Below are 16,077 nucleotides of genomic sequence, written 5' to 3' on the forward strand. Positions count from 1 at the left end.
TCCTGCCTCATCCTTGAAATATCAAATTTATTTGCTCTATTTAGCATGGAATTGTCTGTGCTCTTGACTATGCAGTACTGCAAAGCTCCCACAGTGCACAGTGAAGTCTCATTTTCTCTGCATCGATCATGTCCTCTGTGTGTTTTTGCCACATATTTAAAATTCTGGATTAGGTTCTTCATGCTGCCTGGATTACCTGCCTGTACTGACCAGATGTAATTTGCTTATAAAATCCAAAGTGAGTTTAACGTAAGCCTAAACAAAACATGATTTATGAATTAGCTTCCGAAATTGCATCATTGGCATTTGAAATACTACTTTAAATGATTTTTTAAATTGATGTTTGGGACTTTTTAAGTCACTGCTGTCTCTTTTATGTTGAGAGTGAGAACAGTTTTGCTTTTTCTGTATGTTCACTTTTTTCTTTTGTGCTTTCTTGGCCTTCTTTGTACCGTAAGCTCCTCGAAGGCCAACTTTTTCTTCTCAGAGGTTCTAAAACTTCCATTCAAAAACTCAGGGTGTGGAAAGCACGGGGACTGTTCAGTCAGTGAGTGGAGATAGTTGTTTCCTGTTACTCAAGGTGTTTTGTAGTTGTTATCGGGGTGTATACTGATACTTTGATTTTCTCTCTTTCTTTTTTTTTTTTTACTTTTAAAAAATTTTTTATTGTGCTTTAAGTGAAAGTTTACAAATGAAGTTGGACTCTCATACAAAAATTTATATACACCTTGCTATATACTCCTAGTTGCTCTCCCCCTAATGAGACAGCACACTCCTTCTCTCCACTCTCTCTTTTCGTGTCCATTTGGCCAGCCTCTGACCCCCTCTGCCCTCTCATCCCCCCTCCAGACGGGAGCTGCCCACATAGTCTCATGTGTCTACTTGATCCAAGAAGTTCACTCCTCACCAGTACCATTTTCTATCCCATAGTCCAATCCAATCCCTGCCTGCAGAGTTGGCTTTGGGAATGGTTCCTGTCTTGGGCTAACAGAAGATCTGGGCACTATGACCTTCAGGGTCCTTCTAGTCTCAGTCAGACCATTAAGTCTGGTTGTTTTATGAGAATTTGAGGTCTGCATCCCTCTGCTCTCCTGCTGCCTCAGGGATTTTCTGTTGTGTTCCCTGTCAGGGCAGTCATCAGTTGTAGCCGGGCACCATCTAATTCTTCTGGTCTCAGGCTGATGTAGTCTCTGATTCATGTGGCCCTTTCTGTCTCTTGGGCTCATAATTACCTTGTGTCTTTGGTGTTCTTCATTTTCCTTTGCTCCAGGTGGGTTGAGACCAATTGATGCATCTTAGATGGCCACTTGCTAGCTTTTAAGACCCCAGACACCACTCTCCAAAGTGGGATGCCGAATGTTTTCTTAATAGATATTATTATGCCAGTTGACTAAGATGTCCCCCGAAACCATGGTCCCCAAACCCCTGCCCCTGCTATGCTGGCCTTTGAAGCATTCAGTTTATTCAGGAAACTTCTCTCTTTCTTTTAACTAGGAAGGTAGAGCGGGAAGTAAAAGCATTGGCGAATCTTAATCATGCAAATATTGTTCACTACCATTATTGTTGGGACGGATATGACTATGATCCAGAAAACAGCACAAATAATTCAAGGTAATGAAAAAGAAATTCCCATAGCCATAATGGGACGGAAGGAAATGGTCATTTACTATGTGTGGGCTACTGGACATGGACATTAGTTATCACATTTAATAATCACAACCACCCTGAGAGACTTGGTTATCTCTCCATTTTGCAGGTAAGGAGACAACGAACAATTCCTTGCCCCACTCCTTGCTCCGAACTTGCTTTAAAACCCCCTTTTAATTGGCCTCAGCTTTTTTTCAAAATTTCAGGTTTAGCTCTCCAGACTCAATTGTTTAATGTATAGTCTTGGTCATGAGCCCCTGCTTCAGTACAGCATATAAGCCTTGTAAGGGAAATTTTAACATGTTTTAGATGCTGGATCTGGAAGCTCCCTCCTTGACTGCCAGCACTTTTCTGCCCTTCTCTTAGGCCCCTGATAGGAAGAGTGCAGTCAAGGTGTCTCTCTCCAATGAAACCACACCACTCATGGTGGGGTGGTAGGTGTTAAAAATGATTTTAAGACAATAAGCTGTGATGAGGCACTCTGCCTTCCGTCACTCGTGTGTTGTCTCAGCAAGGAACTGCCAAAGGACTGGAGGCTCTAAAGAGATGGCATCTGCCTTTGAAAATTACCCTGTGTTTCTTGGGGATAATCCTCTCCCAGAAATTCTGAAGCCATTGGAGTCCTATTCATTCATTTTCTCCTGAGAGATGGCCCATTCTACATCCCATGTAGCTGAGAACTTTATTATCAATTTCAGGAGTTAGTGACCATCAGCATATAGAACTTCTGCAGCTTTCAGCAAACTCTTGGCTACCTCTTCCCAACAGGTTCAAAGAATAGAAATTAGTATTTTCTAACCAACAGGTTCAAAGAATAGAAATTAATATTATGACCAACTTAGTTCAGTGAAAACCATAAAACATGGCTAGCAAAGTCAGTCCTCCAGCTTATACCCCATAGCAATTTGTTGGCACTTCCCTTAGTATACATAAACTTGTTATTTTAGGTTTGTTTCCTTTTATCTTTTTCGTTTTAGACTATAATCCGCATTATGGCAAGGACAATGTCTGTGTCTTTCATAAAATAGATGTTCGGTAGATCGATAATGAATTAAACTTTTTCAAATTAACTTTATATAATAAAGACTTTGGGTTTCTATGATTCCATTGTATTAATGCCCTTATTCCTATCTGTTAGCAAAGGTGGTCAAAGACCTTCAGCATTAAAGCATGGGCAGGCTAATACTTTACAAATTATCTAAACAAATACAGCTTTGGACTTCTGGGATCTTCTCATTTAAATAAAAATGGCTTATTATATTTTGATTCAAATTATTTATCATATGTAGATTTCTGTTTCGATACATGTTTTGTGGGCTCTTAAGAAGATAAGTATAGGAGGGGGGCCAAGATGGCTGACTAGGTAAACGCTACCTCGGATCCCTCTTGCAACAAAGACTCGGAAAAACAAGTGAATCAATCACATACATGACAATCTACGAACCCGGAACAACAAACACAGATTTAAAGAGTTGCCCTGAGTGACAGAGACGGAGAACAAACAACTACAGGGAAGCAGCGACTGTTTTTGGAGCCTGGAGCCAGCGTCCCAGTCAGCGGATTTACTGGAAAAACAAGTTTCCCAGGTCTGATATCTCTGCTTATTCAACAGAGCCCTAACTGACCCACAACAGGGAACTGAGGGCTGAAGCTCCCCCCAGACCACCTAGCCTCCTGCCTTAGGGGTCTAAGGAGGGTGAAACCTACCAATCTGTAGAGGTACTTGCATTGGGGGCCTAAGGTACAGCTGCAGAGCCCTCCCACCAAGGTGCTTTAGGAATAGAGACACACCTACCTCACTAACACTTGGGGGAAGCCTGTCAGCATCCTGCCCCCCCAGAGTGTGAACCCCAGCTGCTAATAGAATCTGGTGCACACAACTATCACCACTACTTCTCAAGGTGGATAGGTGTTAGGGTGCAGCACACACTTGATGACCCAAAATCAGATTCTACTCAAGAACAGTGAATAGACTCAGGCATATATATCTGGCAACAGCCCAAACCAGCTGATAATTGGACATAAGTAAATCAAGGGCTACAACATTCGAGATAGCACAGTCTAGTAGCCCATCCATGTATAGTGAAAGAAAATAAAACAAGATAAGACTCAGTGAGCAAATATGGAATAAATCACTACAATATCTTAGTGATGGCTCAGAGACAGCAGTTGATATCAAACCACATAAAGAAGCAGACCATGACAGCTTCTACAACCCCCCAAACAAAAGAATCAAAATCTTTCCCAAATGAAGATACAATCCTAGAATTATCAGATACAGAATATAAAAAACTAATTTACAGGATGCTTCAAGACATCAGGGATGACCTCAGAAACGAAATAAGGCAAACTGCAGAAAAAGCCAAGGAACACACTGATAAAACTGTTGAAGAACTCAAAAAGATAATTCAAGAACATAGTGGAAAAATTAATAAGTTGCAAGAATCCATAGAGAGACAGCATGTAGAAATCCAAAAGATTAACAATAAAATTACAGAATTAGACAGCACAATAGGAAGTCAGAGGAGCAGGCTCGAGCAATTAGAATGCAGAGTGGGAAATCTGGAGGACCAGGGAATTAACACCAACATAGCTGAAAAAAAATCAGATAAAAGAATTAAAAAAAAAATGAAGAAACCCTAAGAATCATGTGGGACTCTATCAAGAAGGATAGCTTGCGTGTGATTGGAGTCCCAGAACAGGGAGGGAGGACAGAAAACACAGAGAGAATAGTTGAAGATCTGCTGACAGAAAACTTCCCTGACATCATGAAAGATGAAAGGATATCTATCCAAGATGCTCATTGAACCCCATTTAAGATTGATTCAAAAGGAAAAACACCAAGACATATTATCATCAAACTTGCCAAAACCAAAGATAAAGAGAAAATTTTAAAAGCAGCCAGGGATAAAAGAAAGGTCTCCTACAAGGGAGAATCAATAAGAATAAGTTCAGACTACTCAGCAGAAACCATGCAGGCAAGAAGGCAATGGGATGACATATACAGAGCACTGAAGGAGAAAAACTGCCAGCCAAGGATCATATATCCAGGAAAACTCTCTCTGAAATATGAAGGCGAAATTAAGATATTTACAGATAAACACAAGCTTAGAGAATTTGCAAAAACCAAACCAAAGCTACAAGAAATACTAAAGGAAATTGTTTGGTCAGAAAACCAATAATATCAGATACCAGCACAACACAAGGTCACAGAACAGAACATCCTGATATCAACTCAAATAGGGAAATCACAAAAACAAATTAATATTAATTTAAAAAAAATGCTCAAAACAGGGAATCATTGAAGTCAATATGTAAAAGATCACAATAATCAAAAAGAGGGACTAAATACAGGTGGCATAGAACTGCCATATGGAGAGGGATACAAGGCGATATAGGACAATGCAAGTTAGGTTTTTACTTAGAAAAATAGGGGTAAATATTAAGGTAACCACAAAGAGGTATAACAACTCCATAACTCAAAATAAAAACCAAGAAAAACGTAATGACTCAGCAAACATAAAATCAAATACTATGAAAATGAGCATCACACAATTTACAAAGAAAAACGTCTCAGCACAAAAAAGTAAGTGGAAAAATGAAATTGTCAACAACACACATAAAAAGGCATCAAAATGACAACACTAAACACTTGTCTATAATTACGCTGAATGTAAATGGACTAAATGCACCAACAAAGAGACAGAGAGTCTCAGACTGGATAAAGAAACACAATCCGTTTGTATGCTGCCTACAAGAGACACACCTTAGACTTAGAGACACAAACAAACTAAAACTCAAAGGATGAGAAAAAATATATCAAGCAAACAATAAGCAAAAAAGAAGAGTAGCAATATTAATTTCTGACAAAAGAGACTTTAAACTTAAATCCACCACAAAGGATAAAGAAGGACACCACATAATGATAAAAGGGACAATTGACCAGGAAGATATCACCATATTAAATATTTATGCACCCAGTGACAGGGCTGCAAGATACATAAATCGAATTTTAACAGAACTGAAAAGTGAGATAGACACCTCCACAATTATACTAGGAGACTTCAACACACCACTTTCAGAGAAGGACAGGACAACCAGTAAGAAGCTCGATAGAGACACGGAAGACCTAATTACAACAATCAACCAACCTGACCTCATTGACTTATACAGAACTCTCCACCCAACTGCTGCAAAGTATACTTTTTTTTCTAGCGCACATGGAACATTCTCTAGAAAAGACCACATATTAGGTCATAAAACAAACCTTTGCAGAGTCCAAAACATCGAAATATTACAAAGCATCTTCTCAGACCACAAGGCAATAAAACTAGAAATCAATAACAGCAAAACTAGGGAAAAGAAATCAAATACTTGGAAACTGAACAATGCCCTCCTGAAAAAAGACTGGGTTATAGAAGACATTAAGGAGGGAATAAGGAAATTCATAGAATGCAACGAGAATGAAAATACTTCCTATCAAAACCTCTGGGACACAGCAAAAGCAGTGCTCTCAGAGGTCAATTTATATCGATAAATGCACACATACAAAAAGAAGAAAGAGCCAAAATCAGAGAACTCTCCCTACAACTTGAACAAATAGAAAGTGAGCAATTAAAGAATCCATCAGACACCAAGAGAAAACAAATAGTAAAAATTAGAGCTGAACTAAATGAATTAGAGAACAGAAAAACAATAGAAAGAATTAACAAAGCCAAAAGCTGGTTCTTTGAAAAAATTAACAAAATTGATAAACCATTGGCCAGACTGACTAAAGAAATACAGGAAAGGGAACAAATAACCCGAATAAGAAACGAGAAGGGCCACATGGCAACAGACCCAAATGAAATTAAAAGAATCGTATCAGATTATTACGAAAAATTGTACTCTAACAAATTTGCAAACCTTGAAGAAATGGATGAATTCCTGGAAAAACACTACCTACCTAAACTAACACAATCAGAAGTAAAACAACTAAATAGACCCATAACAAAAAAAGAGCTTGAAACGGTAATCAAAAAACTCCCAACAAAAAAAAGCCCTGGCCCGGACGGCTTCACTGCAGAGTTCTACCAAACTTTCAGAGAAGAGTTAACACCACTACTACTAAAGGTATTTCAAAGCATAGAAAATGATGGAATACTACCTAACTCAGTCTGTGAAGCCACCATCTCCCTGATACCAAAACCAGGTAAAGACATCACAAAAAAAGAAAATTACAGACCTATATCCCTCATGAACATGGATGCAAAAATCCTCAACAAAATTCTAGCCAATAGAATTCAACAACATATCAAAAAAATAATTCACCACGACCAAGTGGAATTTATACCAGGTATGCAAGGCTGGTTTAATATTAGAAAAACCATTAATGTAATCCACCATATAAATAAAACAAAAGGCAAAAACCACATGATCTTATCAATTGTTGCAGAAAAGGCATTTGACAAAATCCAACACCCATTTATGATAAAAACTCTCACCCAAATAGGAATTGAAGGAAAATTCGTCAACATAATAAAGGGGGTCTATACAAAGCCAACAGCCAACATCACTCTAAATGGAGAGAGCCTGAAAGCATTTCCCTTGAGAACCGGAACCAGACAAGGGTGCCCTTTATCACCGCTCTTATTCAACATTGTGCTAGAAGTCCTAGCCAGAGCAATTAGGCTAGACAAAGAAATAAAGGGCATCCGGATTGGCAAGGAGGAAGTAAAATTATCTCTATTTGCAGACGACATGATCTTATACCCAGAAAACCCTAAGGAATCCTCCAGAAAACTACTGAAACTAGTAGAAGAGTTTGGCAGTCTCAGGTTATAAGATAAACATACAAAAATCACTTGGATTCCTCTATATCAACAAAAAAAACATCGAAGAGGAAATAACCAAATCAATACCATTCACAGTAGCCCCCAAGAAGATAAAATACTTAGGAATAAATCTTACCAAAGATGTAAAAGACCTATACAAAGAAAACTGCAAAGCATTACTACAAGAAATTAAAAAGGACATCCTTAAGTGGAAAAACATACCTTGCTCATGGATAGGAAGACTTAACATAGTAAAAACGTCTATTCTACCAAAAGCCATCTATACATACAATGCACTTCCCATCCAAATTCCAGTGTCATTTTTTAATGTGATGGATAAACAAATCACCAACTTCATATGGAAGGGAAAGAAGCCTCGGATAAGCAAAGCATTACTGAAAAAGAAGAAGGCATAAACAGAATACAAAACATTACCAAAAATGACGAAGAGAAACCAGATAACTGGGAGCTCCTAAAAATCAAACACCTATGCTCATCTAAAGACTTCACCAAAAGAGTAGGAAGACCACCTACAGACTGGGAAAGAATTTTCAGCTATGACATATCCGACCAGCGCCTGATCTCTAAAATCTATATGATTCTGTCAAAACTCAACCACAAAAAGACAAACAACCCAATCAAGAAGTGGGCAAAGGATATGAACACACACTTCACTAAAGAAGATATTCATGCAGCTAACAGACACATGAGAAAATGCTCTCGATCATTAGCCATTAGAGAAATACAAATTAAAACTACGATGAGATTCCATGTCACTCCAACAAGGCTGGCATTAATCCAAAAAACACAAAACAATAAATGTTGTAGAGGCTGCGGAGAGATTGGAACTCTTATACACTGCTGGTGGGAATGTAAAATGGTACAACCACTTTGGAAATCTATCTGGCGTTATCTTAAACAGTTAGAAATAGAACTACCTTACAACCCAGAAATCCCACTCCTCGGAATATACCCTAGAGAAATAAGAGCCTTCACACGAACAGATATATGCACACCCATGTTTATTGCAGCTCTGTTTACAATAGCAAAAAGCTGGAAGCAACCAAGGTGTCCATCAACGGATGAATGGTTAAATAAATTGTGGTACATTCACACAATGGAATACTATGCATCGATAAAGAACAGTGACGAATCTGTGAAACATTTCATAACATGGAGGAACCTGGAAGGCATTATGCTGAGCGAAATTAGTCAGAGGCAAAAGGACAAATATTGTAGAAGACCACAATTATAAGATCTTGAGAAATAGTATAAACTGAGAACACATACTTTTGTAGTTATGAGGTGGGGAGGGAGGGAGGGTGGGAGAGGGTCTTTTACTGATTAATTAGTAGATAAGAACTGCTTTAGGTGAAGGGAAGGACAATACTCAATACATGGAAGGTCAGCTCAACTGGACTGGACCAAAAGCAAAGAAGTTTCCGGGATAAACTGAATGCTTCAAAGGTCAGCAGAGCAAGGGCGGGGGTTTGGGGACCATGGTTTAAGGGGACTTCTAAGTCAATTGGCAAAATAATTCTATTATGAAAACATTCTGCATCCCACTTTGAAATGTGGCATCTGGGGTCTTAAATGCTAACAAGCAGCCATCTAAGATGCATCAATTGGTCTCAACCCACCTGGATCAAAGGAGAATGAAGCACACCAAGGTCACACGACAACTATGAGCCCAAGAGACAGAAAGGGCCACATGAACCAGAGACTTACATCATCCTGAGACCAGAAGAACTAGATGGTGCCCGGCCACAACCGATGACTGCCCTGACAGGGAGCACAACAGAGAACCCCTGAGGGAGCAGGAGATCAGTGGGATGCAGACCCCAAATTCTCACAAAAAGACCATACTTAATGGTCTGACTGAGACTAGAGGAATCCCGCCAGTCATGGTCCCCAAACCTTCTGTTGTCCCAGGACAGGAACCATTCCCGAAGACAACTCATCAGACATGGAAGGGACTGGACAGTGGGTAGGAGAGAGATGCTGATGAAGAGTGAGCTAATTATATCAGGTGGACACTTGAGACTGTGTTGGCATCTCCTGTTTGGAGGGGAGATAGGAGGATAGAGAGAGTTGGAAGCTGGCAAAATTGTCACGAAAGGAGAGACTGGAAGGGCTGACTCATTAGGGGGAGAGCAAGTGGGAGTACGGAGTAAGGTGTATATAAACTTATATGTGACAGTCTGACTTGATTGGTAAACGTTCACTGGAAGCTCAATAAAAGTTAATAAAAAAAAAAGAAGATAAGTATAATAAAAAAGCACAAATGTATTTTTTATTTCTCCTTTTAACGTTCTGTGAATTTTATATCCAGGTCAGTGACTAAATGTCTTTTCATCCAAATGGAGTTCTGTGATAAAGGGACACTGGAGCAATGGATCGAAAGCAGAAGAGGCAAGCAATCAGACAAAGATTTGGCTTTGGATTTATTTGAGCAAATAACAAAAGGAGTGGCTTATATACATTCACAACGGTTAATTCATAGAGACCTTAAGGTAAGTGGAAAATGCTTTGTTAGGAGCTTTTAAATGTAATTTACTAATTATTGTGTCTGCCTGCCTCCTCCAACACGCACCAACTAACTCTAAGTCCAGATCTCCTCCCTGACACCAGCTGCAAATGCAGTTCTTCTTCCTCTGACCTTAACCACCAGAGCGAGGTCAGATCTCACAAGTTAAACAATTTGCCAGTTCTGCTGTAGACTTCAGATGCCAATCCAGCACAACTAGATGGTGCTCAGCTGCCACCACTGAGTGCCCTGACAGGGGTCACAATAGAGGGTCCCGGACAGAGCTGGAGAAAGATGTAGAACAAAATTCTAACTCACAAAAAAAGACCAGACTTACTGGTCTGACAGAGACTGGAGAAACCCCAAGAGTACAGCCCCCGACATCCTTTTAACTCAGTACTGAAATCACTGCTGAGCTTCACCCTTCATCCAAAGATTAGACAGGCCCATAAAACAAAACAAGACTAAATGGGCACATCAGCCCAGGGCAGGGACTAGAAAGTAGGAGGGGACAGGAAAGCTGGTAACGGTAAACCCAGGGTAGAGAAGGGGAGAGTGTTGACATGTCTTGGGGTTGGCAACCAATGTCACAAAATAATATGAGTATTAATTGTTTAATGAGAAACTAATTTGCTCTGTAAACCTTCATCTAAAGTACAATAAGAAATAAATGTTTACAAAGAAAAAAACAAAAGACTTCAGATGCCAGCCATAAGCTTGAAAGTTCCCAGGCCCCCCTCACTTCTGACCTGCTGGCTACAAATTTGGGGGCTTTCCCCACTGCAGATTCAGCAATTCCTAAGAACAACTCCAAACTCAGGAAAGCCCTATACTTAAAATTACAGTTTTATTATAACAAAATGATACAAATGCAGACCTGCATAGGGCAAGGTCTGGAAGGGTCCCCAACGCAGAGCTTCTATGTCCCAAAGGAAGAATAACCTTCACAACATTGATGTCTTTCTTTAACTAGGAGGTTCACTGAGCTTCAGTGTCCAGAGTTTTTGTTGGGGTTTTATTATGTAGGCATAGTTGATTAATTATTGCCCAAATGGTTGAACTCAACTCTAGCCTTGCTCAACTCCTTCCTTTGAAGTGTGGGAGATACCATGTGGTAGGCCTTTCTGACCCGTCCAGCCCCCACCCAAGAGCCACCTCATTTGCATAACAAAGATTCTGACTCATAGTGACCCTACAGGACGGAGTAAAACTAACTGCCCCATAGGGTTACCAAGGAACACCTGTTGGATTCCAACTGCCAACCTTTTAGATAGCAGCTGAACTCTTAACCGCTATGCCACCAGGGTTTCCTGTAAACACTTAGAGCTTTAGTATCCTGAACATTTCCATGTAAATAATTATTGTGGTTGGCACAGCCAATGAGCTGCCCTGTCCTAGCCTCTGCTGCCACTCGGGCATGGTTGGTGGCTGTAGATTTGGGAACATGGTTCTCCCAACCCTCAGTCATCACTCTGGAGGACTACTGTGTCCAGAGTCAGGTATTTTCTTGGCATTTGGGTAGATTTTTCTGCTCCATGATTGGAAAATCTCAGTAGTCTAAAACTTGGATCATTGAATCATCCCTTAGTATTTTTATTTTTTTCTGGCTTCCTAGCTTCTTTCATGGTCTGGACCAACAGTTTTCCCATTTTCCTTCACATCAAAATGAAAGAAGAGAGACAGAACAGCTTTTCACAATCTCCCCTCCATACTCATTTCCCTGGGATTCGCCCACTCCCATCACAAACTAGCCAGGCTGAGCCCTACCACTGAAACTTTGCTCATGTTCTCACATGCACCCCTCTTCTGCCTGTCTCCTCTGGCACCACTCCCTTTATATAATGCCTTTCCTGATCACTCTAGATGGGCCTTTTTCTTTTCTAGGCAGAAGCATCTTATCTGTATGGATTTTGGCTGTCTACTTACCTCATTTCTCTAAAACAGCCAGGAGTGAGGAACAAAGCAGAAAAGTTCCTGGAGAAAAATAAGCATGCATGTATATAGTAGGTGTTGAACCTAGACAGGAGTAAGAAAAATTAAAAAGCAACAACAACAACAACAAAAAAATAGTTGCAGTCATGGCGACTCTGACTTATGGCAACCCCATGTGTGTCAGAGTAGAACGGTGCTGCACAGGGTTTTCAATAGCTGATTTTTTAGAAGTAGATCACCAGGCCTTTCTTCCGAGGGTGCCTCTGGGTGGGCTCAAGTCTCCAAGCTTTTGGCCCTTAAAAGGTTTTACTACCTTGGTCTGCTCAGGGGCTGGATGTCTGGCGCCTCAGTGTGTAAGTCTACCTGGTTCCAATATCTCTTTTTAACAATACCTGAAGGTGTTTTTTAATGTTAGAACATTATAACTACATTCAGAAGGATAAGTTTAGAATGGCTATACCTTCACTCTGGAATAAGTCATACATAGAATTAATAAGAAAGTAAGAACACATGTTGATTTACCAAAAATCAAACCCATTGCAGTTGAGTCGATTACGACTCATAGTGACCCTATAGGACAGAGTAGAACTGCCCCATAGAGTTTCCAAGGAGTGCCTGGTAGGTTTCAACTGCTGACCTTTTAGTTAACAGCTGTAGCACTTAACCACTATGGCACCAAGATTTCCTGTTGATGTATATTAACCTGCAAATAAAGTACGGGAGTTTGGGTATTAACTTCCAGGCTGTCCTCAAAATGAATTAGTGAAACCTTCTGCTGGCTGTGGCTCTGGGAAGTGCCTTTGTCCTGGTGCTGACTGGATTCTCCTTTCTTCTCTGACCTCATCTGCCCACTCTCTCCTGTGTCCTACGTCATCTGTGTCCTTTGCTATGGAGCGGTCTTTTCCTGTGTCTGTCTGCAGAGAATTTTTGCTCTATGCGTACAGTTGCTCAAAGGTCAGAGTCTAATGCTGGATCCTTCTTTCATCCTCTGCCCCTCTGCCTCTCACTGGCACAATTGCTGCTTTCTCTCATTTGAGAGAAGATGCAAGTGAAGGTGGGCACTTTATTTGTGGTGCTTTGCTAACTTCCAGCTGCAGTTGGTTTGCCACAGAATGGTCTTTACCCAATAAAGCCCTCTTTTGTAAAAACTTTGTAGTGTTTACCTCTTTATGTTGGAATCTTAAGAACTCGACCAAAGGCTCTAGTGAGGAACCTAGACATATGGGTTTCTGGAGTGGGAGTTTACTCTTTGTGGCTGCTCCTCTGTTGAAGGTCCAGTCCCCTAAGAGGTCCAGGGTCCCTGGTCAGCTTCAGCCTGAGGATCAGCCCCTGTTCCTTGTGTCTCCTGTATAAAGTTTGCACCCATTTTTTGTGCTCTACAACCATACAGTTCGCCTAATCATATCTGATTAGACAAAATGTGGCATTATCGCTTTTCTTTTAATTTTAATGAACTCTAAATAATTGAGATGATGTTTTTACTACAGTCCCATCCAGCTTTTGTTCTTAGACAACATCATCAACTCAAACTCCTGTTTCTCAGGACTAGCAGGTTCAATTGCAAACCTAAGAGATTCCTACATGATAACTTTAAGATAGTATAGGCATCCCCCCCTCCACATTCACTTGCGCACGTCCACACCTTTCCATGTGTGTTATTGGCTTTAGATTCCGTTCTGTTAATTGAATTCTAATCTAAGTGCCAGTTTCCGCATGGGCCTTCTCAGGCTGGCTTCTTGGAAGCTCCTCTTGCAGCCTTCTCTGGGCTTGTGCCCTCTCCTCTCAGTTTCTTTACTAGGCCCTCTTATAACTGTTATGCCACATCCTCTCCATGTGTATAGCCCAAAATCATATTGAAAGTCTAGTCTTTTCAAGGATGACAACATTGATTTCATCATCTATCCTTCCTTTTATTTTTAAATTTGCTTAAATGATTACATGGAAAACATACTTTGGTGCTAGCGATCAGCTTCCAGTTAACTTGGTCTCCAGTAAAGGTGAAGGGGTTGTGTTTGTTAAGTTGTCATAAGCTTAGAGACATTGACATAAAAGAAGCCTCCAGTGAAGGGAAAGACAACACACAATACAGGGGAGGTCAGCACAACTGGACTAAACCAAAAGCAAAGAAGTTTCCTGAATAAACTGAATGCTTCGAAGGCCAGTGTAGCAGGGGCAGGGGTTTGGGGACCACAATTTCAAGGGACATCTAAGTCAATTGGCATAATAAAATCTATTAAGAAAACATTCTGCACCCCATTTTCAAGAGTGGCGTCTGGGGTCCTAAACGCTAGCAAGCAGCCATCTAAGATGCATCAATTGGTCTCAACCCACCTGGATCAAAGGAGAATGAAGAACACCAAGGACACAAGCCCAAGAGACAGAAAGGGCCACATGAACCAGAGACTACATCATCCTGAGACCAGAAGAACTAGATGGTGCCCGGCTACAACTGATGACTGCCCTGACAGGGAACATAACAGAGAACCCCTGAGGGAGCAGGAGAGCAGTGGGATGCAGACCCCAAATTCTCATAAGACCAGGCTTAATGGTCTGACTGAGACTGGAAGGACGCTGGTGGTCATGGTCCCCAAACCTTCTGTTGGCCCAGGACAGTAACCATTCCCGAAGCCAACTCTTCAGACATGGTTTGGACTGGACAATGTGTTGGAGAGGGATGCTGGTGAGGAGTGAGCTTCTTGGATGAGGTAGACACTTGAGACTATGTTGGCATCTCCTGCCTGGAGGGGAGATGAGAGGGTAGAGAGGGTTAGAAGCTGGCAAAATAGACACGAAAAGAGAGAGCGGAGGGAGAGAGCGGGCTGTCTCATTAGGGGGAGAGTAATTGGAAGTATTGTTTTTATCAAGGTGTATATAAGTTTTTATGTGAGAGACTGACTTGATTTGTAAACTTTCACTTAAAGCACAATAAAAATTATTAAAAAATGCCTTCCATGGACAAAATATCTTTGCCTGAAATAAATAAAGATTTGGATAAAAAAAGAAGCCTCCAGGAGAAGGTCTGCACAGGGTACTCGGCAGCATTGCTGAGAATAGACCCATTCAGAGAATCTCAGAATTAGAAGGGTCTTAAGGACTTTTAAGGACTTACATTTGCAGCATTCCCACACATGTCAACACTCTCCTCTTCCTGACCTTGGGTTCTAGGATGGGGAATTCTTTAACTCCTGTTCTTTGGACCACACAACAGAGTGTTGTTGTTGTTGTTGTTGTTAGCTGCCATAGAGTCTGTCCCTGATTCATGGAGACTCCATGCACAATGGAACAAAACACTTTCTGGTCCTATGCAGTCCCCGTGACTGGTTGTGGATCCGACCATTGCAATCCATAGGGTTTTCATTGGCTGATTTTCAGAATAGATTGCCAGGCCTTTCTTCCCCGTCTGTCTTAGTCTGGAAGCTCAACTGAAACCTGTTCAGCATCCTTGTTGTTAGTTGCTGTCGAGTTGATTCAGATTCATGGCTGCCCGACGTGTGCAGAATGGAACTGCTTCATAGGGTTTTCGAGGCTGTGACTTTCAGAAGCAGATCACAAGGCCTGTCTTCCGAGGCACTTCTGGGTGGGTTCAAACCACCAGCCCTTCAGTTAGTAGTTGAGCAGTTATCAATCGTGCCGCCCAGGGAGTCTGTTCAGCATCATAGCAACATGTAAGCCTCTCCTGACAATACAGGTGATAACCGCACTTGAGGTGCATTGGTCAGGAGTTGAACCCCAGTTTCCTGCATGGAAAGTGAAAAGTCTACCATTGAACCACCACTGCCTCCCTTAGTATATTAGGATATGCGAAAACAAATCTTTTGGTCATTTCCACCCTCTACTGCCAGATCCATTCTCTGGCATCATAGAGAATCAACCCACCCACCCACTTGATAGCTCTTCAGATATTTGAAGGCAGGTATGTCTCCAGCCTTCTCTGCTGTTAGCTGAAACGTTTCTTACTTCCTTCAGCTGACATTTTAAAGACCTATAATTTTAAATTTCCTGACTTGGGCTACGTGTGTAAGGCTAAATGCCTGTGTAAGGTTAAATAGGGAGATAGTATAAGTAATTTACTTATAAGTTAATGGAAAGATGGTTGTTGCTAAATATGATTCAGATATGTGGTAAAAGTATGTCAGACTGCTATGTATAAATTAATTT

General features: G+C 40.9%; 1 protein-coding gene across 2 annotated transcripts in view; it reads left to right on the forward strand.

The window, feature by feature from the left end:
• EIF2AK2 (eukaryotic translation initiation factor 2 alpha kinase 2) overlaps positions 1-16,077 on the forward strand; it is a 55,898-nt gene that overhangs the window by 28,681 nt on the left and 11,140 nt on the right. For both annotated transcript variants that reach the window (XM_049870171.1, XM_049870172.1), the window contains 2 exons: positions 1,495-1,611; positions 9,793-9,973. In XM_049870171.1, the coding sequence (XP_049726128.1) occupies positions 1,495-1,611; positions 9,793-9,973 (298 nt within the window). The remainder of the gene's footprint in view (positions 1-1,494; positions 1,612-9,792; positions 9,974-16,077) is intronic.

This window comes from Elephas maximus, chromosome 26, assembly GCF_024166365.1.
Source record: "Elephas maximus indicus isolate mEleMax1 chromosome 26, mEleMax1 primary haplotype, whole genome shotgun sequence".
NCBI lineage: Eukaryota > Metazoa > Chordata > Mammalia > Proboscidea > Elephantidae > Elephas > Elephas maximus.